We start from the raw sequence: 27,892 nt of genomic DNA on the forward strand, positions 1-27,892 counted from the left end.
GCAAAAATAGAAATAATAGGATTTGGCAACAGAATAGATATATAGGGTGAAATAGATTGAGGAGTTGAGGATGATACCAAGGTTGTGAGCCTGAGTGACTAGGAGCATTATAATGTCTGGTCAGAAACAGATTAAATTCTTTGTTTGTTTTGTAGGGCAATGAGGGTTAAGTGACTTGCCCAGGGTCACACAGCTAGTAAGTGTCAAGTGTCTGAGGCTGGATTTGAACTCAGGTCCTCCTGAATCCAGGGCAGTACTTTATCCACTGCGCCACCTAGCTGTCCCCAACAGATTAACTTCTGAGCTTCTTCCCCGCCCTCCACTTAAATTTTTTTTTAAACAGTCTTTTTCTTAAATTTTGAGTTTGAAATTCTCTCTCTCCCTCTCACCCTTCTTCTATCCACTAAGAAAACAAAGCAATATATCAATTATACATGTGAAATCATGCAAAACATTTCCATATTACTCATATCACACACACAAAAATGAGAAAATTACAATTCAATTTGCACTCAGAGTTCATCATTTTTCTCTCTAGAGGTGAATAGCATTTTTTTTCATCATGAATCCTTTGGAATTGTCTTGGATCATTGTATTGATCAGAGTAGCCAAGTCTTTCACAGTTGATCATCATTATAGCATTGTTCTTGCTGTGCACAATGATCTCCTGGTTCTTCTCACTTCATTTTGTATCAGTTCATAATGGTCTTGCCATGTTTTCCTGAAATACCACCCTTCATCATTTCTTTTTGTTTTGTTTTGTTTTGTTTTGTTTTTTTGTGGGGCAATGAGGGTTAAGTGACTTGCCCAGGGTCACACAGCTAGTGTCAAGTGTCTAAGGCCAGATTTGAACTCAGGTCCTTCTGAATCCAGGGCTGGTGTTTTATCCACTGAGCTGCCCCCTTCATCATTTCTTATAGCACAATAGTATTTCATCACAATCATATGCTACAACTTCTTCAGCCATTCTCCAATTGATGAGCATCCTTCCAATTTTCAATTTTTTGCTACCACAAAAAGAATTGCTATACATATTTTTGTACATGTAAGAACTTTTTTTTCTTTTATCTTTTTGGGGTACATATATAGTAGTAGCATTGCTCAAAGGGTATGCAGTTTTATAGTCCTTTGGGCATAATTCCAAATTATTCCCAAGAATAGTTGGACCAGGACACTACTCCACCAACATTTCATTAGTGTACCTATTTTCCTCCATTCCTCCAGGATCTGTCATTTCTCATAGCTGCGAGGTGATACCTCAGGATTGTTTTAATTTGCATTTCTCTAATCAATAGTGATTTAGAGCATTTTTATATGACTATAGGTTTTTTACTTAATATTCTTTGACCATTTATCAGTTTTTATAAATTTGACTCAGTTCCCTATATGTTTGAGAAATTATATCTTTTTCAGAGAAACTTTCTAAAAAAATCTTGATATTACTTCATTGTCTATGGTACCACTTAGCAAAATGTAGTTTCCGTGATTATCTCTTTTAATTAGGTCTATTTTTGCTTTTGATGTGTCTGAGCACATGGGTACTACCCCCACCCCTTTTTTTACTTCAGCTGAAGCTTATTAGATTCTTCTCCAGCCCTTTATTTTAACTCTGTGTGTGTGTCTATTTCAAATGTGTTTATTGTATACAACATATAGTTGGATTCTGGTTTCTAATCCATTCTTCTACCTGCTTCCATTTTATCAATGAGTTCATCTCATTCACATACACAGTAGAAATTACTTAATAATTATTTCCCTCCTTCTAATTTTCTTCTGTTTATCATCTTTTCTCACTCTCTTTTATCCTGTCCCTCCTCAAAAGTCTGCTTTGCTTTTGACCACTGCTTGCCTTAATCCACTCTCCCTTTTATCATCCCTGCCTGGTGCATATCTTTTATACTCTTCCCCTCCTATTTCCCTATTGGGTAAGATAAATTTCTAAAGCCAGTAGAGTATGTATATAATTCTTCCTCTTTTTTTTTTTTTTGTGGGGCAGTGAGAGTTAAGTGACTTGCCCAGGGTCACACAGCTACTAAGTGTCAAGTGTCTGCGGCCAGATTTGAACTTAGGTCCTCCTGAATCCAAGACTGGTGCTTTATCTACTGTGCCATCTAGCTGCCCCCACCCAATCCTAATTTTTAAGGAATTATTTTCTTCAGTGAACTTTTGTACCTCTTTTGGCCAATTCTGGGGTTTTTTGGGGTTGTTTTATTTTTAGTGAGGCAATTGGGGTTAAGTGACTTGCCCAGGGTCACGCAGCTAGTAAGTGTTAAGTGTCTAAGGCCTGATGTGAACTCAGGTACTCCTGACTCCAGGGCTGGTGCTCTATCCACTGTACCACCTAGCTGCCCCTCCAATTCTGTTTTTTAAGGAGTTCTTTTCCTCAGTGATTTTTGTGTATTTCTTGCCATTAGGCTAATTCTATTATTTAAGGTATTGTTTTCTTCTGTATTTTTTGTACCTCTTTTGCCATGATATTAATTCTCTTTTCATAATTGTCTTACATCACTTTCATTTCTTTTCCCATTTTTTCCTGTACCACTCTTATCTCTTTCTTTAATGCTTCCGGGAATTATTGTTGGACTTGTGTGCGAATAGCATTTTTCTTGGAAGCTTTGATTGTAAGCTGTTTTCTCATTGTTTTCTTCTGAGTTTATGTCTTTGTCTTCCTTACCACCATAGTAGCCTTCTATGGTCAAGTTCTTCTTGTTTGCTCATTTTTCTAGTCTATTTCTTGACTCTGAAATTTATGTTAAAATTGAGCTTTATTCAAACATCAGACTTTTTCATGCTGCTCTTTTCAGAGTTAGTTCTGAGGATCTGCAAATTTTCAGTGTTCCCAAAGTGGACCTGCTTTCCTCATCTGCACACTGGTTTTTTTCCCCCAGGAAGGGCCCCTGGTAGTTCCCTTATAGCTACAAGCACCAGCACTACTTTTCTTCACCCTAAATCTTTGACTAGGTCCCTTGCTCTCCTGAAGCCACAAACTGTATGTTGTGATAAAAATCTGCAGTGAAGAGAAACTGAGGGCCCAAGTTCAGTGCATGATCATTTATTAGCAAGGCTTGCAGTTGCCAATAAGTGAGACCCCAAAGTCTCTCAGGGGCCAGGACGAGTTAAAACAATCAGAGCAGTCTTTTATATAGTTAGTAAAGGTGTAGGTTGGGCTTACATTTGTCATAATCACTTGCTTGAAAAGGGAGTTTCCAAAGTCCATGGTAAGGGGAAAACATAGTCAACATCCTCTGGAAAGACCTGCATCAATGACCATGTATACCAGAGTAGTCCCATGCTAGGTTTATGGCCAGGCAGAAGATCTTATGACAACATTAATCTGAGTCTGGACTATAGCCCAGAGAAGTGAGGAAGTTAACTCTTATAAAGAAGTCAAGCCATCTTCTAGACTCTAATGTTAAGTAGTCAAACTCTCTTTTAAATCAGACTAATTCACAACTACTGATGCTAGTGATTAAAACTATATTATGCCCCGTGGTTATTAATCTATCAATAATTACTTAATAACACAGCAACATCACAGGTAGCACTCCTCTTTTTGTCTTGGAATGGTGACTAGGGCATCCTTGTGATCTGCCACAAGTGCACCTCTCTGCCCTGAAACTATGACCCAGAATTGCCCATGGGCAATAGAATTGTCAGCCACTGCCAGCTATACCCAATGCCAGGAAGAGGTACCCTGTTATCTCTTTCAGACCAATTGTCCAACCCCTTTAACCATCTCTGTGCTGGGAGCTCTGAAAGCTGTTGCTGCTGCCACTGTCACAGCCACATTCTGAGGCCCACTGCTGGTCTTGCTGCCACATGCACTATGTAGACTACTCCACCCCATTTTCACAGACCTCTCTTGCTGACCTCCTAAATTGTCTAACAAAAATGTCTCCGACTTTTTGTTAACTCTGCTGCTCCAAAGTTTGATTTGAGGAATTATTTTAAAGTTGTTTGGAGGAGAACGTTGGGAGAGTTCAGCTGGATTGCTGCCTCTAATCTGCCAAGTTGTCTCTGCCCTCAATTTCTAAGTTTCTTCTTCACTACCTGATACACAATAGCAACCATTTGTTAATTAGAATCCAAATGGTTCCAAAGAGTTAAGATATGCTCTAGAAAGTGAACAAAGGGAATACTTTAAGTAATGAAAATTCTGTTGTTCAATCATTACTACAGGGACCAAGAATTGATAGCCCTTTGCTTCTTTTATATTTCTTGTTGTACATTTATGCGATATTAAAATAAATTGCCTTGTTGACTAAATGCATTGTAATTATGAGAGTATTTTTGAGGGGTGGGAAAGTATGTCATAATTGCCAAGCTACCATGTTGCACGAGTTCCTTGCCTCACTGAATTCTGGAATAATGGGCTACCAGTTATAGTTAAGCCCTTTTAAAAAATACAAAATACACAGTGAAATGCTTTACATTTTTCAGAAGAATTTCCAACATTTTCCCTAGATTCTTTCCATCTCTCAGTTTATAATGCCATGATCCCTTGAACTACAAGTGATTTATAGTTTTTCACTGCCAAACTACAGCTATATTAATAGATGGCATAATAAATAAAGAGGCAGCCAGAGCCAGGAAGACTTAGGTTTGAGTATTGTTTCTGACATGTCCTGGCTGGGTGACCAAGTGTACATCCCTTTCAAAAAACATACTATTAATCTGCTGACTCTTAGACTTTGATTTCTAAATTTGTATTGGGTAAATACGTAAATCCTTTGAAATATTTTATTATTTATTTAATATAATATAATATAAATAATATAATATAATATTTAAATATTTTATTATTTTAAAATATTTTTAAAATCCTTGACTTCACAAAATCCAGTGTTTCTTCATAGCCTTTAATCTATTTGAATAGAACAAATGATTCATCTTGTCCCTTTCATGACTAGACTGAAAAGGTTACCTACAGCCATACTTTCTTTAAAATTTTCAAAGTAACCATGCAAGCATTAATCATTCTGTAATTCATTTAACAAGCATTTATTGAGTGCTAACTAGAGCCACTGTGTTAAGTGCTGTAAGTAAGACAAAGAAACTGACTACAAGGAATTTATAGTTTTTAATAGAGAAGATAAAAATGCACATAGCTAACTTATAGTATAAAATAGGCTAATTACTTTAAGAAAGCTACAAGGGACTAAAGGGATTCAAAGAAAGGAGACATTTTACTGTAAGTAGTTCAGTTAGTTTCCCCAAAATTCAAGTTATTCTCTGTCATTAAATTAAGCAGTGGTTAAGATTTGTCTCCAAAACTTCCTCATTCCATAATTACAACAAGAATATACATGTGCAAGCAATGCTATAAGGTTTAACTTCTGAAATGTATCTAGCATTTCCAAATATTTATTTTGATAGTGGTATTTAAGAAAAATTTGATTTAATTTCATTCTAGCACTAAGAAGGAGTCTTGGTATTAAAGAAAATAATACATCAGAAAGCATTTTTGTCACTTATGGTTGGTATATTTTTAACTGGATCTATTCTGTTGAAGTACCTGATAGCTAAAAAGCTTGAATTTATATGTTGATTTCGTGTGCAACATTAAAGAATTTTTAAGATTTGTTTTTGTTTTGTTTTTGTTTTTTCGAGGCAATGAGGGTCAAGTGACTTGCCCAGGGTCACACAGCTAGTAAGTGTCTGAGGCTGTATTTGAACTCAGGTCCTCCTGAATCCAGGGCCAGTGATTTATCCACTGCACCACCTAGCCGCCCCAAGAATTTTTAATATTAATGCTGAAAATGGCATATTTTAGTTTTACCCTTATTTCTCTAAAACTGCTCCTCTATAGACCTCCATTAATCTCATTTTTCAATCTCATAATATTTAATGAAAATACACTTTGGTGTATGTATATATGTAGATTTATATATACACGTATATATACATATATACACAGTTAATCCTCAACTTTTACAGGGGGCACTATTCCTAGGAAAATAGCATAAAAGTAAAAACTGCAAATGTTAATACATTGAACCTATAGGAAATAGAGGTTTAGGTTCCTAAGACCAACAAAAACTGTAATCTTTCACTAGAGATTGCTGAAAATACACTTTTCTATATACAGTACTTTATAACAAAACATTAATTTTGATCATATGCACTTTTCCTAACATATGAAATAACTCATAAAATGCAGTACACAAAATAGAATTGGTAACACGCACATTTTTTCTCATCAGTACTTTCCTCCTTGTTCAGGATGTAACTAATCATGGATCCATTAACACCAAACTCACAGCAACAGCAGCTGCAGACATTCTGGCAGGAAGCTTATCCAATATCTTTATTTTCTCACTAAGACACATCACTGACTGACTTTGCATGCTTGGGCTTAGAACCCAAAGGACCTGCACTTTGCTCTGGGGGCATAACTGCAACACAGAGCATGACTTTTAAAGGCAAACAATGAAAATATGCAACGAATGCAAGGGAGCTCTTTACAACATTAGGGTGAACAAGGTCAGTGAAGTGCCGAGTGGGATACCAGCTGCTTCACAAACCTGTGGGCATTTTGCTTCTCATTTTTTTTCTCTACTGTAGCCACTAATGTGCCTGGTTGCCAATATGAAAGTAAAAACGAGGTTACTAATAAAATCACAGGAATGCTGAATTCAGTTAAATACGTGCATGTTGAAGATTAACTGTATGTATATATATTTATACAAATATATACACATACATATATATAATATACAGATATATTTTATATATCTGTTGTAACGATTGGAATGACGCCACCTGCTGGAGACTTACTGTAGAAGAGTTCCACCCATGAAGCGAAGGTCTTTGAGGGCAAGACCAGGAGTCTTTTCTTTGGAAAAGGAAGTGACGCGGGCTAGTGGGAGGAGGAAGGAAGAGACTGGCGATCAGTCTCGCGCTCTTTCCTCAGGACTCTGGTGGAGAGCGGAGCTAGGAATGTGCTCTCCCTTTAATAGATAGGAATCTAGGCTTTTCTTCTCTCTTTACCAAACTCTTATTCTCCTTAATAAATGTTTAAAAGTCTAACTCTTGCTAAAGCTTATAATTTATTGGCGACCACTCATTAGATATTTTAGACAGTTTAGCTAGAATTTTAGCCCTGAACACTGTAATGTGAAGATAAGCTTCTCAGATGTTTGTTTATTAAAGAAACTGTTTCCATGCCAGGAGAACTCCCTGTCTATATTTAATTCCCCTGCTATAAAAGCCATTGACTTTCAGATTCCTGTAACAATTGAAAAAAGTTTATGTCTTAGCTGCTTATTTTTCTCTTAATGCTGGAAAAATGTCTTATTTTAGGCACATGCTTTCTTTCCTGTTTACCATATATATTTTGATTATTCAAACCATTGTCATGACTGTTTTGTCTCTTCAGTGTGTGTTTTTGTATACATATAGAGAAGAGAAGAACCCAGCATACTTCTTTTTATGATTCTGGTCTGGCTGTCTGGTTCTCTAAAACCAATCTTGTTTGGTAGCAGTAATTTCTAAATAACTAAGGCATCTAGTATGGCTCTTTGCACTTTTATACTAACTCAGGGAAAATATAGGGACTGTTTTTAGTATGTTATCTCACAATACCCTTATTTTTTAAAGTTATCTAATCAGTTGTTAACTGATTATGAATGGTTAACAGCTTTGCATCCCTTCCCAAGCAACAAAAGTTTTCACTCTCTCTTGCCCAGTTTGCATAGATGGACAATTGGTGATAAACGAAATCTTTCTTTGTTGGAAAAACACCTTGAGGTATGAACTAGAATGAAAACAAAAATGTCTGTGAAGGGTTATGTGATGAAATAAAGCAGTTTCTGCAGGGGTTGGGGTGACATAAGGTTGAATAAAAGAGAGAGTAATGTATGAGTGCATATTTTGGCTAAATTCAAAAAACTTCTGATTATTTGTGCTCTTCCCCTCTATTAGTTTGGATAATGGACCCCAGTCAAAATTTTTTTAGCAGATTAAAGTTTCTTTTAGGACAAAAAAAAATCATTGATTGATAAGTTGATATGAAGTGCTTTTGTAAAGACAGGTTTTTTGGAATAAATAGAAAAATGGACTTCAAAAATCACTCCATTAAGGTATATGTCTAGTACTGGAAGGTTCCCCTTCTGGTATATTTATGTAATTTTCCAGAAGATTTTTAAACTGTTTTTCACTTAGAAATTTTCAGCTAAATATAAGATTCATGTTCAAACACATTACTAAGGAGAATTTGAGGATTTGCAATAATCTTCCCTATATCCTTGAGTCTATAAAGTAATAGAGTACAAAGTGCCATATCACTTCATACCTTAACTATCAGTGATTTTGTTGTTGTTTTAAAAGGTATTGATAATCTCTTTTCTCTTGGTTTTTGTGACACTATTCTGTCTTGGTTCTTTTACCTATATGGTAGGTCCTTCTCATTCTTCTTTGCTGCATCTCCATTGAGGACATGCCTGCTAACTGTTGGTATCCCCTGGGGTTTAGCCCTGGGCCCTCTTTTCTTCTCTACTCTTTTACTTTGAGAGTTCTTCAGCTCCTGTGGATTCAAATATTGTTTCTATGCTGATGATTCTCAAATCTGCTTGTCCAGACTTAACCTCCCTGCTGACATCCAGACTCACATCTTCAACTGCCTATTCACCACCTTGAATTGCATGTCCTGAAGATATATCCAAAACTGAATTAATTATCTTTCCCTCCACATCTTCTCCTCCTCTTAACTTCTCTACTACTGTTGATGATACCATCATCTCCCTTGTAACCCCTATTCACAAACTAGGTGTCAACCTCAAATCTTCACTTTTTCTCATCCCCTTCCCCCTATCCAGTCATCTTTGGAATATTCCCCCTTCTCTCCTCTGACACTGCCACCACCCTGATGCAGGCCCTCATCACATCATGCCTGGACCACTACAATAGCCTGATGTTTGTTCTCTGCTACAAGTCTCTACCCACTCCCCATTCATGCGCTAGTCAGCTATCGAAGTTATCTTTCTAAAGCACAAGTTCCTCCCTCACACTCCCTATCACCTCAAGGATTCAATATAAAATTTTCTGGCATTCAAAGTCCTTCTTAACCAGTACCCTACCTAGGTGGTGCAGTAGATGAGTACCAGGTCTGAAGTCAGGAGGACCTGAGTTAAAATTTAGCCTCAGATACTTACTAGCTGTGTGACCCTGGGCAAGTCACTTAACCCTGTTTGCCTCAGTTTCCTCATATGTGAAATGAATTGGAAAAGGAAATGGTAAACTATGCCAGTATCTTTGCCAAGAAAACCCCAAATGGGGTCATAGAGAGTTGGACACAACAAAAACCTACCTTTCTAGTTTTCTTTTAGCTTATATCTCCTCCCCCACATACTCAGATCCAGTGACATGACCTCCTTGCTGTTCCTCAAACAAGATATCCCATCTCCTTACTTGCGTAGCTTTCACTGGCTGTCCCTATACCAGGAATGTTCTTCCTCATCACCTGTTGAATTCCCTAACTTCCTTCAAGGCCCAGCTTCTGATCTCTCTTAATCCTAGTGCCCTTCTCTTTGTTGATTATTTCCCATTTATCCTGTATATAGCTTGTTTGTACATAGAGTTTATGTTGTCTTCCCCCATTAGACTATAAGCTTCTTGAGAGCAGGGGTCTGTCTTTTACCTTTCTTTGCATACCCAGCACCTAGCACAATGCCTGGATTTTAATAGGTGCTTTATAAATGTTTCTTGACTGACTTTTTTAACCTCCAAATTCTTTTATTTTCTTTCTTTTGACATTTATTTCTTTATCTCTCTCACCCCGGTTCTACTTCACTACTTCATGTTTATAATAAATTCATATAGCTCCCTATATACTTCCAGGATCAAACAGAAAATCCTTTTTCATTCAAAGTACTTCATAACCTGCCCTCTTCTTACCTTTTTAGTCTTCTTACATTTTACTCCCCTTCACATACTGCAAAATCCAGTGGCACTGGTCTCCTGGCTGTTCCTGGCACAGGACCAACTCCCAACTCTTAACATTTTCACTGACTATTCCCATGTCTTGGACTCTCTCCTTCTTCATCTCTACCTCCCACCTTCCTATTCTAGTCTCAGTTAAAGTTCCACCTTTAGCAAGAAGTTTTTTCCAGTCCTTTTTTATCTTAGTGCCTTCCCTTGGGATTAGCCCCCATTTTATTCTTGCTTATCTTCACCGATTGCATGTTATCTCCCCTATTAGACTTATAAGAACTATTGGGAAATTCTCTGGCCCAGATCTTCCCAGAGAGTCATTCCTCCCACCTGGGTTTGATTAAAGACCAATAAATCAACAGGCAAGGCTAGGAAATAAAAAAGTTTAATTAGCATCAGCAGATGGGAAGTTGCTGGAAGATGGGTAGCTCGCAACTGTGGAGCAGGGAGATTCGAACCTGTATAAGGTTTTATACAGCTTTATGGCAGGTAGCAAAGGAGCCTATCAGGTGAGGCTGCTCAGCCACTTTCCTTATTTTGGAGGTTGAGTAATAGGGACAGGTTGTCAGGTGATTGGGGGGGGGTATCTTAACTTTGTAGTAACCCTGGTGTCAACCAACACCAAGTCCATTATAAGTAAAGGTTTTCCCTGTAATTGGGCAATTAGGTGGCTTGGTGGGTAGAGTGCTGGGCCTGAAATCAGAAAAAACTCATCTTCCCAAGTTCAAATCTGGCCTCAGACATTTGGTAGTTGTGTGACTCTGGGCAAATCACTTAACCCTATTTGTCTCATTTTCTTCATCTGTAAAATAAGCCAAGGAAGGAAATGGCAAACTACCTCAGTATCCTTGCCAAGAAAACCCCTAATGGGTTTGTGAAGAGTCTGATATGACTGAAATGACTGAACAAATTTCCCTGCAGTTAATTTTATCAGAATGTCTGGGTGAGACTGGAGGTCTAAGATAGTGGAGACTTCCCTTTGAGATAGAATCAGGCTAAGAGTCTATCTTTATTTACACAACCCTGCAGAGTACATTTCTTTGACCTCTAAGCCTTCTATTTCTCAGATGTTTTTTTCCCAAACCTATAATGGGCAGGTACATTTCCTTCACAGATTCATGAGAGGAGGGCCTTTTTTTTGCCTTGTATCTCTAGCTCTTAGCACAGCCTAATAAACACTTGGGACAGCTAGGTGGTAGTAGATGTAGTGCAGGGCCTAGAGTCAGGAAGACCTGAGTTCAAATCTGGCCTCAGATACTGTCTAGCTATGTGACCCTGGGCATGTTACATACCCTCTTTTGTCTCCCTTTCCTTATCTGTAAAATGAGCTGGAGAAGGAAAGGGCAAACCACTCCAAATGGAATCACTGGACATGATTGAACAAGGGTAAATAGACAACAAATAAATGCTTCTTGACTAATAGAATGACTTGTATATTTGCCATTAACCTTTTAAGTGTCACTACATCTTTATCTATAGCTAGAGGCCATAAGGGAATTCCTGAAGATTGTTGAAAGTATGTATGAGGGAGAGAGGAGAATGGTAATGTGGTAAGTCTGTGTTCTGAGAATACCAATTTGGCAGCTATGTGGAGGATAAAATGTAGAAAGAAGAGTCTAGAGGAAGGGAAACCAACTAGATACCAATGAGTAAGATGAAAGTCATTTGAAGTCAAGAGCAAGGGAGTTGAGTAATTAAAGAATTGAAAAGGTAATTACTTTACTTGTTTAGATATATACATTCTGGCATAATTGTTTAGAAAATCAATTTTTAAAAAAAAATTTGAGGCATTAATAAGAAATGACAAGCATGTTGATTTCAGAAAGGCCTGTAAAGACTTGTATGAACTGATGTATAGTGAAGTGAGCAGAACCAAGAGAACATTGTACACAGAGACAGCAATATTGTTTGATGAAGAGCTGTGAATGACTTAACTATTCTCAGCAATACAATGATCCAAGACAATCCCAAAGGACGAATGATGATGCATACAATCCACCTCCAAAGAAAGAACTAATATTGATTGAACATGGACTGAAGTATGCTATTTTTCACTCTTTCATTTTTTCTTTTATTCATTCATTCATTCGTTCATTCATTCATTTATTTATTCATTTATTCATTCATTCATTTATTTATTTATTTTGCAGGGCAATGAAGGTTAAGTGACTTTCCCAGGATAACACAGCTAGTAAATTTTTAAGTGTGAGGCCGGATCTGAACTCAGGTCCTCCTGAATTCAGGGCCAGTGCTTTATCCCCTGCTCTACCTAGCTGCCCCCAATGTGTATTATTTTTTTTTTAATTTGAGGCATTATTGTACAGTAACTATAGTGACTTAGAAAAACCTCAGTTCAAATCAAGCCTCCAACATGTACTATGTGACCTGAGGAAGTCACTTAATCTCTCAGCCTCCATTTCTTCATTTGTGAAGTAGTGATTGATAATAATAGCATCTGTCTCAGAGGGTTATCATAAGGATCAAAATATCAAATTTAAAACTTTGTAAACTTTAAAGCATATATACATGTAATTTAGTGTTACTGTTAATATCAGTGATTTATATAACATTCAATTCTGATCAGACTACATCTCAAGTACTGTGTCCAGTTCTGAATTTCACATTTTAGGAAGAACATTGTTAAGCTGGAAAGCATCAAGGATGGTAAATGGTTTCAAGTACATGCCATGAGATAGTTTAAGGGACTGGGGATGTGGGGAACATGATAACTATCTTTAAAGGAGAACTGTTACATGGAAGAGGGATTTTACTTCTACTTCCCCTCAGAGGGAAAAACTAGCAGTAATGGATGGGAGATGAAAAAGAGGACAAATTTACGTTTGATGTAAATAAACACTTCCTAACAATTTGAGCTAGCCAAAAATGCAATATAGATTGCCTAGAGACATAGTAGATTCCTTTTCCCTAGATTTTGTCTAGCAAATGTTGGTTGACCAGCTGTCAGTTATATTGTAATGGGTATTCTCAAATTGGGAGATCCATTAGTTCTCAGTGTTAAACTTCGCAAGCTTACCATCATCAAAAATCTCTAAGGCCATTTATATTTCTTAAGTATACAAAAGTTTTATACCAAATTGATACTGAAAGTGACAGGATTAGTCATGAGTTAATTTTCATAGCTGTCTTTGGCCTTCTTTGTGATGTTGAGGAAAATACTATTCTGGGATTAATTTCTTCAGTTTAAAAAAAAATTAAATCTATGAAAGAATTCAGTACCTTAAGATCCCTAGGTGAAAAGCAAGATTTAGCCCCCAAATATCCTTGGCATTAAATCTAACCTCTTTTGTTTGTTGGTATTCTGTTGCTTTTCCATTCACAAACCGAGCATCTTTCTGGTCTTCTATCTCCATTACCAGGAAAATGGATTGGACATTTGCTCTCTTCAGTCTCTTGTGTTTAAGGAAACTAGAGGACAGGCAAAATTTAGGCCAATATGCTATGCAGATTTTGAGATAAAAAGTTCCTAATAGTTATAACCAAATTGGGGTTCTTTTTTTGGGGGGGGATGACATGGCAATGAAGATAACACTTTGGTCTATTCTGATCTTACTTAATTTTTATCTATGTGTGACAACATTGATGACAGCATTCAATTAGAATATGAACTTGAAAAGTAGTTCTAAAGTACAAACTCAGGGGGCAGCTAGATGGCTCAGTGGATAGAGCATGGGCCCTGGATTCAGGAGGACCTAAGTTCAAATCTGGTTTCAGACACTTGACACTTGCTAGCTGTATGACCCTGGGCAAGTCACTTAGCCCCCATTGCTCCAGCAAAAAAAAAAAAAAAAGTACAAACTCAAAGATCCTGAGATAAGTATTTGTATCATAGAAAAGATCTATTCATCTTGAATAGCACAGATATTTTTAAATTTTTAAATGTCCTTAGTGACTATAATACTGTATTTCTATTCATGCTGCTGCTTTTTTTGCTCAGTTATAACTTATGTTTTTTCCCCTCAATCTTAAAATTATCCAATTCCAATTCTACAAAATAGCATATTGATATGTTATTTAGGGAAAAAATGTCATGAAGTATTACTACTCTGTAGTAATAACGAGCTTTGATTGGTAATAGAGAGCTGTTTGTTTTCTTTTCCCCCAATAACTTCTTACTCCTTAGTAAAGAAATTGGGAGTTGATCAACAACAATTTGGTGGGAGAGAAAAGCTTTAAATGAATCTATGGGATGATTGTATACAGAAGTAACTATGTTCTGCATAATATACCTGCCTCCTATTCATACCCATTATCGAACATTTGCTAGCTGTGTGGCCATAGGCAAGTCACATAACCACTCTGAACTTCAATTTCCTCATCTACAAAATGGAGATGATGATATTTAAATAACCTACCAAATAATGTTATTGTCAGGAAAGTAAACCTTAAAATGCTATGAAAATGAGTGGCTGTGGTTTTTATTATGATTACCATCTGAGTTGCTTTGAATTTGATGTTTTCCTGAATACTTTCTTATACCAAGAGCTAAAAGGTAGAAAAGTGGGAAGAGCTCAAGGAAAGACACAGGAATAAAGTCATTAGGAAGGAATCTAAGGCAAACTCTAAGAGGTGAATCAAGGCAAATTATCAAAAACTCTTATACTCTCTTCCTACCTCTTTTCTGTTTTTCCTTTGCTACTAGTTTATAAAGTAGCAGTAAGATATATATATATATATATATATGTATGTATATATGTATGTGTATATATATATATGTATATACTTTGCTTTTGATTTGCTTTCTTACTTCATATGTATGTATGTACATACTGTATATTGTGATGGTTAAAATATGTTATGACTAAAATCTAATGTGTGGTCGCCTTAAATTAGAAGCTTATAGTACCAGTCTTTGGGCATTAAGCATTTATTAAAGTATTTAGAAGTTAGCAAAAGAGAGAATAAGAACACGTGGAGTTCAGAAAGAAAAGGCCTAGGTACCCTGGCCCTGCCGCCACCATTGAGACCTCCAACAGAAAGGAGCAGAACCCTCCTCTCCTAGAGTGGAAGCTCCCTGTGGGACCACAAGAGGGGCAGTCCCCACACACAGCTCCAAGCTGATTGGCTGGTAGCATTGATTGACATGACTTACAGGAGGTTCTATGAATAGATGTAACTTCCTGACGCCAGGCAGTTTCCTGGATGCTAGTCACATGCTTTCTCCTCAGGGGGGTGTTGCCCTGGTTCTCACAATGTCTTTCTCAGCAGGGGGTGGCACCCTGATTCTCATAATATGTATATACATACATATGTGTGTGTAGACACATGTGTATACATACATACACACACACATATATATACATACACACACACATATATATATATATACACACACATATAAACACACATGTGTGTATACATTTATCTTACCAGAGAGAGAGAAAGGAAGGAGAGAGGAGCTAAGAAAGACCAGTGGAAAGAAAAGACACTGGAGAATAGAGAAAGACACTGGGGAAAACATCTATCAATTTCTCTTGATGACCCTATCTACATTTTCCCCATAGCAAAATCAGGTTTTGTTCATGTTGGTTCTACATGCATTGATTGAATGAATGAACAATTTAATAGGAGGAAACAACACACAGTAGGTTTTAGCTGCAAGTAAGATGAAAGCCTAATATTCCTTAGAGTACAACAGCAAAGCAGATGGTAATGCATCTTGTTTAATCTTATTTCCACTGATAAAACCATAGTCATTTCTGATATATGAGAGTGCTTAGTACTTTGATGACAGGTTGGTTTGTTTTTGGTTTTTGTTTTTGTTTTTGTTTTTCCAGGGCATTAGTAATTGTGGCTGTTGAGATGAAAGAGACTATAGCACTTGCAAAAGCAGTTACCAGGTTGATTATTTTGGTTCTTTGGATGGTAGCTGAAGGGACTGTGGTGGAAGAAGGGCCAGCAATCTGAAGGGTATTGGATTTTGGGCCCCAGGCTGTGGGCCTTTTTCATAGTAGTCTAGGGGAAGGTGATGGTCAGTTGGCCCTAGTGGTGGTTTGGCTTTTCCTAGCAATGAGATTTTGAGAATAAATGTGTCCTGAAGTTTGGGTATAAACTGTGAATGTATGTTGAGTTTCCATAAATAGGTTTCTCTGAGACAATAATTAGTAAAATATGTTAGGATTTACTACTTAAATGCCTTAAATTCTTGTCATAGTGAAATAATGATATACAAGAAATGTGTTGGAGTTGGTTGAGGAAAAAGTCATTCACTACAGGACTTGTATAATATAGCAAGCTAATTCAGATTCCAGCATTTGAGTGGTAGATCAGCCTATTGGAGGGAGTACAGCTAAGTCCCAGAGAGACAATGGCTTGGGGACCCGGGGGTTGCTCAGGGAGTGGAAGTGAGCAAAAGATCCTTCCTTTCTCTCCCACCCAACACTGACTTTTCCTCTGAAATTACCTTCCATTATATGTGTGTATGTATATTCATTTATTTATTTTTACATGTATTTTACTATATATTTACTATATACACATATGTGTTGTCTTCTTCATAAGAAGGTGAACTCTTTGAGTAAATGTAGAGTGGGGTGTTTTTGTTTTGTTTTTGCTCTTTTTTGTATCTTTGGCACTTACCATAGTTACATATTTTAAGTGTTTGTTGCCTGTCAGATTCTAAAATCATAGGCTCATTGAATCATAAATTTAGACCTGGAAGGCATCTTAAAAGTCATCTACTCCAACCTCCTTATCTTTTAAAGGTGAGGAAATTGAGGCAGCTAGGTGGCACTGTGAATGAAACACTGGCCCTGGATTCAGGAGGACCTGAGTTCAAATCTGGCCTCACTTACCAGCTATGTGACCCTGGGCAAGTCATTACCCCGAAAAGAAAAAAAAAGGAAAAAAAAAAGGTGAGGAAATTGATGCACTGAAAAAATAAATGACTTTTCCAACCTCACATAGGTAGTAAGTAAATGACAGAAATGGAATTCATATCTAGGTTCTTTTGTTTTTATTTTATTTTTTTTTTTAGTGAGGCAATTGGGGTTAAGTGACTTGCCCAGGGTCACACAGCTAGTAAGTGTTAAGTGTCTGAGGCCGGATTTGAACTCAGTTACTCCTGAATCCAGGGCCGGTGCTCTATCCACTGCACCACCTAGCTGCCCCCACATCTAGGTTCTTTTATTCTAAATCTAGCTCTTTACTTCACCAGACAACTACCATCGAAGCAAATATTCTAAGTCTGTATTCATCCTTATTCATTTGTAGCAAAATCCATTTCCAAAAGTAGTTTATTTGACTAGTATTTTTTTAATTGATAATATTCACACAAAAAAACCAAAACAAAACAAAACAAAAAATTGATAATATTTCAGTTTTTCAGAACTCTGCTAAGGATCACCTCATTTGTATTACAAATATGTTCTTGTAGGCCATTTATTTTCTACTAAAGATGGGTTTTTTTCTACTTTATTTTTCAGTTGTTCATGGTGGACAATGGAGCAGATGACTGGAGAATAGCCATGACTTATGAGCGTATTTTTTTCATCTGCTTGGAAATACTGGTGTGTGCTATTCATCCCATACCTGGGAATTATACATTCACATGGACAGCCCGGCTTGCCTTCTCCTATACCTCATCCACAACAACTGCTGATGTGGATATCATTTTGTCTATACCAATGTTCTTAAGACTCTATCTTATTGCCAGAGTTATGCTTTTACATAGCAAACTTTTCACTGATGCCTCCTCTAGAAGCATTGGAGCTCTTAATAAAATAAACTTCAACACACGTTTTGTTATGAAGACTTTAATGACCATATGTCCAGGAACTGTACTATTGGTTTTTAGTATCTCCTTATGGATAATTGCTGCATGGACTGTCCGAGCCTGTGAAAGGTAAGTTCATTTCTTTCCATGAGTCTATTAAGTGTGCCATTGTTTCCCTGTAAAGAGGAACAAGAATCAGGTGCCAAGATTCAGGCACATTTAGTCTTTCTTTTGTTGCTCCTCATACTATTCTCTCAAAAAATTTCTTGCTGATTCTAAGTATTAGGTGTGTGGGTATTGGGTTTTGGTTTTTTAATGATTATAGCGAACCTGCTTTCAAGGTGTATCTGTTTGGTTATATAGTTTAGGATAATGTCATCATGAATGTATGCATGTTTTCTTTCTCATTTACTCTATATGGAGTTTCCGGTCAAGGATTACCTTTGCTATCTGTACCATGGTTTATGGCTGTGGAACATATGAATTTGATTTTCATTGAAAATATTAGTTTAAAAGAAGTCTTGAGTAACCCCTAGTCCCCATGATCCCAGGCACACTAATGCAGTTCTGCCTGTAATGTTTGTGGCCACTGTGGGAATATCCTATTTAAAAAAAAAAAAAACTTACCCAAGTCACACCATTTCCAGGCTCATTGATTCCTAATAAATGGAAATAACTCCATCCAGAAGTACCATCTCCTCCTTCTATAGACTAGATCAGGAGCCTTAGGTCACCCCTAAATGCTAGAAAATTGGTAGGAATGAGACCTGTCTCTGGAGAGTACACAAAATCTTTGAAATCATCTAATCTAGTCCTTTCCCATCAAACAGATATGATCTTAGTCCTATTTTAAAGATGAGGTAACTAAGGCCGGCAGATGTTCAGTAGTCTTTCAATTAAATCACATTGGAAGTTTGGGTCTACGTCTGTTGGCTCAGTACAGTTGTTTCTTTGTCTCTCCTTTGTACCAGAGGAGAGACATCAGTGAGCTAGAAACCATGATGATGTTAAACTCTCTACATTTATGCTTGCTGTCAATCAATTGCTAGAACTCTGGCTATAGTATATGAAGAGAAGTAGTGTTTTTTCTTTGTCTCTTTATTGACTGCGGTTTTGAATGCTGTAAAGTTTTGAGACAGAGGACTGATATGTGCTAATGTTAAAAATTAGGTATTTACTGAGAGGAAAACCTCTGAAAATACTTTGAAATAATTTTCTATTGCGACTTTTTCAAGTAGAAAAACTGGTACAGTGTCAAGTAAATACCTTTGAACTTTGCCTAGTTTTTTTAACCAACTTTAGTAATGATAGATGGATCAAAAGTAAAACATTTTTGGACAAAAGAAATAAGTTTAAGAAGATTAATTCTATATATTTTGTAATGATCTAGAGGCCTTAAAATTGAAGAAATAGAGGATTCTTTTTATTTGTACAGCCTATATTTCTAAGATATAATATATTCCTGTTTAGATAACCATAGTGAGACTTTTTAAAAAATTTAAAATAATCCTATAGCTATCCTTGTGGCTTCATAATCAATCTACAAGTCAATCAACATTTATTAAGCATCTACTATATGCCAGTCATTGTGCTAAGTGCTGTGATACAAAAAAAGGAAAAAGGTATCGATGTCTAGATATTCACATGAGATATTTATATATCTCTATATATCTATTGTAAATTGGAAATAATCTCAGAGAGAGGCACTAAGATTAAGGAGGAAAGGTTTGGGGGGATCTTTGGGGGGGTTGGTAGAAGGTGGGATTTTAGGTGAGATTTGAAGAAAGCTAGGGAATCTAGGAGGCAGAGATGAGGAGGAAGACAATTCCAGGCATGGTGGGCAGCCAATGAAAATGCCTGGTGTTAGAAGATAGAGTGATTCAAGGGTTATTTCTACTATTCAATAGAAACTTAATTAAAACTTAAGCCAAATCATGTCCCCCAAGCATTACTATATAGGCAATGTCATGTGTGATATGTTATGGTTATTATCAGTAATAGCAATATTAATTAGCACTTATCCTCATTTTATAGATGAAAAACAACTGAGTCACTGAGAGTCATTCAATTTCCCAACTTTACACAGCTAATAAGTGATGGAATACAGACTCAAGCTGTGGTCTTTTGATTACAATACTAATATTTTTTTTCTGCTTCACTGGTGCCTCTCATAATAATAACTAATTTATATAAAGTTTTTTCAGGTTGACAAAGCACTTCTCTCATAACTCAGGTTTTTAAAAATTTAATGTGTTTAATCTAAAAGGATATATAATTATCACTCATTGATTGGCTTGGTACCTCACTTTTGTTTTGCTTTTTAATTTAATGGTATTTTATTTTTTCCAATTACATGTGACAATTTTAACATTCATTTTTATTAAATTTTGAATTCCAAATTTTCTCCTTTCCCTTTCCTTCCCCTTCTTTAAGATAGTAAGCAGTGTGATATAGGTTATATATGTGCAATCATATAAAACCTATTTCCATATTATAACTCAGGTATTTTTTAAAGAAAATCTTCAGGATTCCTTTGAGAATAACCAATTTGCAAAATCACAATTCAAAAGAAATTTCTTTTCCTTATATTAAAGAGTCTTAGAGAAGTCTACATGATATAGTTCACAAACAATTCTTCAGAAAGCAATCAATGAATAAACGTTAAGTGCTTACTATGTGCCAGGCCCTGTCCTTGCTTGAAATTAGAGTACTTGAAAACTGAAGCAGCCAAAAGGAGCTTACATTCTATTGGGAAAGAAAAGTACATATTTAATTATATAAAGCATAACTAAAGGGTGAATAAATACGAAGTCAATACCAGGTAATTTGGGAGAGAGGAAGGGCACTAGCAGTTGAGGTGGCCCCAAAAAGCTTGATGAAGATGATGATGACTGAGTTTTGTCTTAAAAGGAAGAGAGAATGCATTCCAGAGATGAGAAAAGTGATAGAGATGGAGTTTCAGCTTATGTGAGAAACAAGAAAGCCATTTGGCTAAAAAGCAAAGTGCAAGAAAAGTGAGCAGTGAATGGAAAAGTTGGAAAGATAGGTTGGGGCCAGGCTTTCAAACCTCAGTGGAAGAGTTTATGTTTATCCCAGGGGCAATGGGAAACCACTGGAGTGGGTGGAATGGGGAAGTCACATGGTCAGATATGCACTTAAGGAAAATTACTTTAGCAGCCAGGCTAGAGATACAGAGACTTGAGGCATGAAATCAATTAGGCTGTTACAGTTATCTTAGTGAAAGATAATGAGGGCCGAATTAAGGTGGTAACTGTGTGAGTGGAGACAAGGGGTTGGATTTGAGAGATGTTGTGGAGGTGAAAGTAGAAAGACTTCACAACTGACTGGATATGTAGAATGAGGGAGAGAAGAGTCAAGGATAATGCTGAGATTACCAATGTAGGAGACTGGGAAGATGTTGGTGTTTTGGACATAAATAGAAAAGTTTGGAATATGGGAGATCTCGGAGGAAAAGATAATGAATTTTTTTGAACATGTTGAGTTTGAGATATTAGAAGAATATCCCATTTAAAATATCCAAGAGGCAATTGATGAAGTGGGAATGAAGCTCTACAGGGGTACTAGAGTTGGCTATATAGATCATCTTGATTTACACGATAAACATAAGAGTTGATAAGGTTACCAAGGGAAAGTGTAGAGGAAGAAAATAAGGTCCTAGGACAAAATGTTGTATAACACTTTTAGGTAAGGGTATAATGTGGGTGATGAGCCAGTAAGGGAAAAGTAGAAGAAAGGAGAGAGTCTGCAGCAGATAAATTGAAAAGGGTAAGTATTAAGTCCAGGTTTGGTCATTAAGAGATCATTGATCACTTTGGAGAGAGCCTTTCAATCAAGTGATAAAGTTACAATCCAAATTGCCAGGGATTAAGATTTGAGTGAAAGTAGAGGAAGTACAGACAGTGTATGCTGACAGCTTTTCCAAGAAATTTGGTTAGGAAATGCATGGTGATACAACTTAATTTTACAAACATAATTTTACAAAATTCTTGTAATTCACTTTCTACCTTGGTACTTGCAAAGGCATTTCCCAGACAAGATAGTGAAGAATAAAAAAAGGGAAAAAATTTTACCTTATAAAAGGAAATCCTGATTCCTGCTGAGCTCCCAGAAAACATAGAGACTTAGGGTCTATCCGGAGTCACACCCATTCACCCTCAGGTGAGAATCCATACTATTCTAGTTGAAAATTCATCCATGATTCCTTTTAACAGTGGAGCTTATGACAAAACATCTCCAGGTGTTTCTTCACACACCACTTATACCAAAATGTCTCTTGAGATCCTTTTACACATAGGGTAATCTCAGTGAAATTTCCTCTGGTTTCCTGCATCATAGAGCTCCTGGAATTTCCCCAAATGATCCTTAAAAGAATTCTTAATTCAGTTCTCAGTAGGACAAGTCAGTAAACTTAAAAGAAAAACAGAAAAGCAACAGAGGTGTGAGCTACCCCTAAAAAAACTATTAAGCCCTTAGGGTTTATTACTCCGTCAACTGGCAAACCTTATCCAGTGGACTTGCAGCCCATAAGGATCTTAGGAAAGCTGTCTGGACTCAAACCACAAATAAAGTAAATAGTTTGGATCTCCTTAAAAGTGAAAAAGAAAAAAAAATAATATGAATGAGGCACCAGTATTTTAGGCATGCCAAATCTGCACTACTCACATTTAGCTGTAATATTTATAATGGACACAGAAATACAACAAATATTAATAATTAACTTTTGTTTGCATATATATGTCAATAAAATTTGTCTGACTTTAAAAGTAAACACATAAGGAAGCCAACTGTTTTATTATGGTCTAATACAAAAGAAAAAAAATGCGATCCCCGCCCCCTTGTGAATTCCTGAAAAACTAGGATATCCAAGAAGGAAAGAGTACTAGATGAAGAATCTCTCTGAAGGGGTCCCAAGAAGTGTAGACAATGAAAGATGCTGAAAATGTACAAGAGACTCAAGTATGTCTTGGGACAAGTCCCTACAGACTATCCCCAATTTTCACTTGCACTTATGGGATGTATCTCCAGAAGGTGGCTATTGCCTTCTGTTTTAGGGGTAAATCTAGAACCCTAGTGCCTACTCCTTTAACTCATGAGCTCCCAATGTTGTGCTTCCCATTAACAATAAGCTAGTAGACAGAATAAACTTTTATCAGAAGCATTTAAAAAGATGGCATAGTAAAAACAGTTGGTATAACCTTCTTCTCCCCTCAACGAGAAGGGCATACTCACCCACAGATATAAACAGCATCCACAGAAAGACTGGGTAATATTTAAAGTACAGTGGTAGTGAGGCACATGTATAGGATACACATCTGGCAAAAGAGAATACATCTTCTGATGCTTATAGGGCTTATTGGGCTGCTCAGTTAGGCTGCTGGGATGGGATCTCTCCTCCAGAAAGGGTTACACTTCCTGAATCTGACTCCTCCCTATGGTGACTGTCTCTCCATATCCTTCTTTACATTTGGTTCATTCTCGGCATATCTCTGCTCCTGGCTGGCTGAATTGTCTGCTATTAGTTGGGTGGAGGTAAGGTGGTAGTGAGAGTCCACTCCCCACTTTGGCACCCTCTGGTGTGAACAAGGGAATCTGCCTCCACAAAGTGGTTCTGAGCCTGAGATCCTTCATTGTTGAAGGAGCTGCTTCATTTCTGCGTGAGATAATCAACTATTCACAGAATGTTTCCTATGTAATGTCAAATTATTTAAGGACTTATTCATAAATTTATTGTGGGATTCTAGGAAAATTCCTTAATTGCTCCATAGGTCTTCTGTGATTATATTTATCTGAGGTGGGAGAGAAACATGCACACTTAAATAAGTTTTATCTCCTCTGTAGTATATGAATTAAACAGTGTTTGAATGTTGTATTGAAGATAAAATGATCACCTTTGTGCCTAAGGACAGATAAGGACAAAAAATAATGTATTTGTTTCTAGGAAATTCAATTTGGTACCATATGGTCAACTGATCAGAGTCCTACTTTATGGCCTGACTGTAGGTCCTTCTAAGCAACAGTAGAATATAAAGCCTCATGAGTGTATGACATTGATATACACCATATGATTTTAAATTCATTAAGTAAAGTTTTCATTTGGAATCTGATAATAGCCTCTTTTGAGAAAAATTAAATTTTATGTGCCATAATCACAGTTCAATAAGGATTGGTGATTTAAGATTTTATTTCTCTATACATAACAAATCTGATATCTAGCAAATATAAATTCTTTATTTTTCATTGTTCAGTATAAATTAGAGAGAATTTGAAATGGGAGCTACAGTTTAGAATTCAGACTACATTTTAATTTTTTCTTTTAAAATTATTTACACAAAATAAAATTATTTAGTATTTTATTTTTCTTTAATTACATGTCAAAAACAATTTTTAACATTCATTTTAAAATTTTGAGTTACAAATTCTCTCCTTCCACCACCACCCCCAGGCCATTGAGAAAGCAAGCAATTTGATATAGGTTATATATGAGAAGTTATGCAAAATACATTTCTGTATGGCCTCAGACACTTGACACTTACTAGCTGTGTGACCCCGGGCAAGTCATTTAACCTTCATTGCCCTGCCCCCCCAATACATACATACATACATACATATATATATATATATATATATATATAGTTCTGTATAAGTCATATTGTAAAAGACAACATAGACTAGCAAGAAAAATAAATTTTTTTTAAAAGGATGCACCAATCTGTATTCAGACTCCCATCACTTCTTTCTCTGGGAATGAATAGCATTTTTCATCATGAGTCTTTCAGAGTTGTCTTGGATCATTGTATTGCTGAGAATATCTGTCATTTACATTTGATCATCTTATAATATTGCTGTTACTATGTACACTGTTCTCCTGGTTCTATTCATTTCAGTTCATGTAAGTCTTTCCAGGTTTTTCAGAGAGCATCCTACTCATCATTTCTTATAGAGTAATAGTACACCATCACAATCATATACCACAACTTGTTCAGCCATTCACCCAATTGATGGGCATCCCCTCAATTTCCAATTTTTTGCCACCGGAAAAGAGGCGCTATAAATATTTTTGGTATACATATGTCCTTTTTCTTTTTCTTTTTTCTTTTTTTTTGCGGGGCAATGGGGGTTAAGTGACTTGCCCAGGGTCACACAGCTAGTAAGTGTCAAGTGTCTTGAGGCCGGATTTGAACTCAGGTATTCCTGAATCCAAGGCTGGTGCTTTATCCACTGTGCCACCTAGCTGCCCCCATTTCTTTTTCCTTTTTATCTCTTTTGGGATAGAGACCTAGTAGTAGTATTGCTAGGTCAAAGGGTATCCACAGTTTTATAGCCCTTTAGGCATAGTTCCAAATTGCTCTACATAATGGTTGAATCAGTTCACAGTTCCATTAACAGTGTATCGGTGCTAGTCTACATTTTTAAATGATTTTTTTTATTTTGCTTTGCCAACCATGACTTACGAAACAATAGCCAAAATAACTCTTATTTTAATGAATATTAACCATTTAGAGATGCCTCATTCCCTGTTGTTTTTCTTCTATTTGAACCATATTACTTGTGTTTCTTTCTTCAGTGCTTATAAGAACAAGTCTTGCATCACTGACAAGCAATATAAGACTTGGAAGTGATGGAAGTATACTTTGCCTCAGTGATTCAATATGGTTTTGTTTGCATTTTGATTTGTGGCTATATTTTAAATAAGCAAGTCATTTCCTCACTATTGTAAAGTCAAAAGTCAGCTATTGAAGAAAAATTTGTATTTTAAAGTGTTTTTGTCAATACGTTACAAATATAATAAACATTTACTAAGCATTTACCATATGCAGAAGACTAGGCAGTATCTTTGGGATTTTTAGATCAGATATGGGTCCCTTCCTTCATAGAGTTTATAATCTAATATAGTGGTGACATAGCTAGGCAGATTGGTGTTACAGTGCATTGACTTGGGGTTAAAGAAGACCCGAGTTCAGATCTGGCTTCAGATGCTTATTAGCTGTGTGACCCAAGGCAAATAATTTCATCTTTGTCTGCCTTAGTTTCCTCATTTGTTAAAAAAAATAGGATCCATCTTCTAGGATTGCTCCAAAGATAAAATGAGCAGAGTGCTTTGTAAAACTTTAAAGCTTTATATAAATGCTAGCTATTTTCATACAAAAATAATGTTGATATATCCAACATTACATAATAAATGCATAACAATTCAACAGGGCTATTTGACCCTGGGCAAGTTACTTATCCTCTCAGTGCCTCAGGCAAGCCTTTAAGACTTAGTTGGGGGAAAAAATTCAGATTTACATTGGTTAAGGGAGTTACTTCACTGAAAGTTCCTCACATTAATGAAACCACAGCTCTAGTCCAAAAAATTCTCCTGCTAAAGTGAAGGGAGGAGAATGGTGAAGTTTATTTTTTGAATGGGTACCAAACATTTACATGATTAGAGGCCATGGCCCTGGGTTGGTGATCATCTGCTCCCAATAAGACACCTCAGTTCTGAGCTCAAACAGACCATCCTAGGTCCTGGGGCAAGTCTGACCTGTTTGATTTGTCTCTGGCCCATAAAGCTTAGATCTGTCCCATGTCTAGGGCCTCCCTAATAGGGATTAACAGGTTCTCTTCTTTAAAGGTACTCAAGATATAAAACAGATTAGGTATAGTACAGCTATTAATTTTCTCCATTACAAAAGAAATCCTTAAAACACAAAATATATGAATAATATATTAATAAAATTAATGGAAATATATTAATAAAAACTTTAAGCACAATACAGTAATCCATACTTCATATTATACTGTTTTGGAGGATTGATACTTAAAATATCAAAACATGAAAACTTGTATGATTACTGAATAGGCATTTCGCCTTTAACTTAACTACTTTAAGAAGCATTCTTCTCACATAGTGGTTATAGGGAGCACCTCCTGAAAAGCATCCAGCCCTTACTCTTAAATGCCTTAGGGAGCTAAAAGGCCTAAAAAGTCCATCTTCTATGATCAATGTTTAATTACTTGTGCTTTAGATAAAGAAACAAGAAACAGAAGAGATAGGTAAGTCAGGAAAGTCAGTCTCAACCTTACCTATTATTAAAGAGATACACAGACTCTTGGTGATATAACTAACTGCTGGGGAAAGGTAGGGATTCCCCTCACCTACCACTGAAAGGCCACAGGAAAGCCTTATAGAATCCTAACCCATTTGCTCATTAGTCAGGGAAAGAGCTCAAGATGGAAGATTCATTCCTTTTTTTTCTGTTTAGAATTTTATTTTCCAAAATATATGTAAAAACAAATTGTGACATCAGTTTTTTAAAACTCTGTGTTCCAACTTCTCTTCCTCCCTCTCTTCCCAACCCCCCCCACCTCCAAGAACTCAAGCAGTTCAATATAAGTTACACATGAGTAGTCATAGAAAACATCCCCATATTAGCTAGGTTGTGAGAGAAAACAGATAAAAACCAAAACTTCAGATTAAGGAATTGTCAAAAAAAAGTGTTTCAATTGGTTTTCAGATGCCATCAGTTCTTTCTCTGTAGATGGATTGAAATTTTCATAAGTCCTTCAGAGTTATATTGGATCATTGCCTTGCTGAAAATAACCACATGCTTCCGAGTAGATCATCTTACACTATTGCTGTTATTTTGTATACAGTACATTTCACTCTGCTTTAGTTCATATAGGTCTTTCCAGGTTTTTCTGATGGCATTCTGTTCATCATAACTTTTATATAGTACCTTAAACTTGACAAAGAATTTTCTTCACAACAGCCCAGCAAAGTAGGTATCATACATAGTCAATCATCATAACTATTTCCCTCCATCCTATTCCCTTCCCATGATATTTACTCTATTTTCTATCCTCTTTTACTCTATTCCTCCTCAAAAGTGTTTTACTTCTGACTGTCTCCTCCCCCACTCTGTCATCCCTTCTTTTACCCTTCCTTCCTTATCCTTTTCCTCTCCAACTTTCCTGTAGGGTTAAATAGATTACTCCTCCCAATTGAGTGTGAATGTTATTCCCTCCTTGAGCCCACTCTGATGAGATTAAGGTCTTTGAGCTAATTCTGTGTTCTAAATTTTTCTTCCTCCCTCCCTCCTCAACCCTCCCTATGAAATCAAGCAATTCAATATGTCATACTTGTGCAGTTGTGCAGAAAATCTTCACCTTCCTTGAAAGTGTTTTGCTTTTTACTGCTTCTCTCCCAATCTGCCCTTACCTCTTTCC

General features: G+C 36.5%; 1 protein-coding gene across 5 annotated transcripts in view; it reads left to right on the plus strand.

Moving 5' to 3' along the window:
• KCNN2 (potassium calcium-activated channel subfamily N member 2) overlaps window positions 1–27,892 on the plus strand; it is a 167,655-nt gene that overhangs the window by 9,272 nt on the left and 130,491 nt on the right. For all 5 annotated transcript variants that reach the window (XR_006354157.1, XR_006354158.1, XM_043977955.1 and 2 more), the window contains exon 3: window positions 17,373–17,791. Coding sequence is in view for 3 of the 5 variants with exons in the window: in XM_043977955.1 (XP_043833890.1) it covers window positions 17,373–17,791 (419 nt within the window). In the remaining 2 variants the exon portion in view is untranslated. The remainder of the gene's footprint in view (window positions 1–17,372; window positions 17,792–27,892) is intronic.

The sequence above is a fragment of the Dromiciops gliroides genome, chromosome 1 (genome assembly GCF_019393635.1).
Source record: "Dromiciops gliroides isolate mDroGli1 chromosome 1, mDroGli1.pri, whole genome shotgun sequence".
NCBI lineage: Eukaryota > Metazoa > Chordata > Mammalia > Microbiotheria > Microbiotheriidae > Dromiciops > Dromiciops gliroides.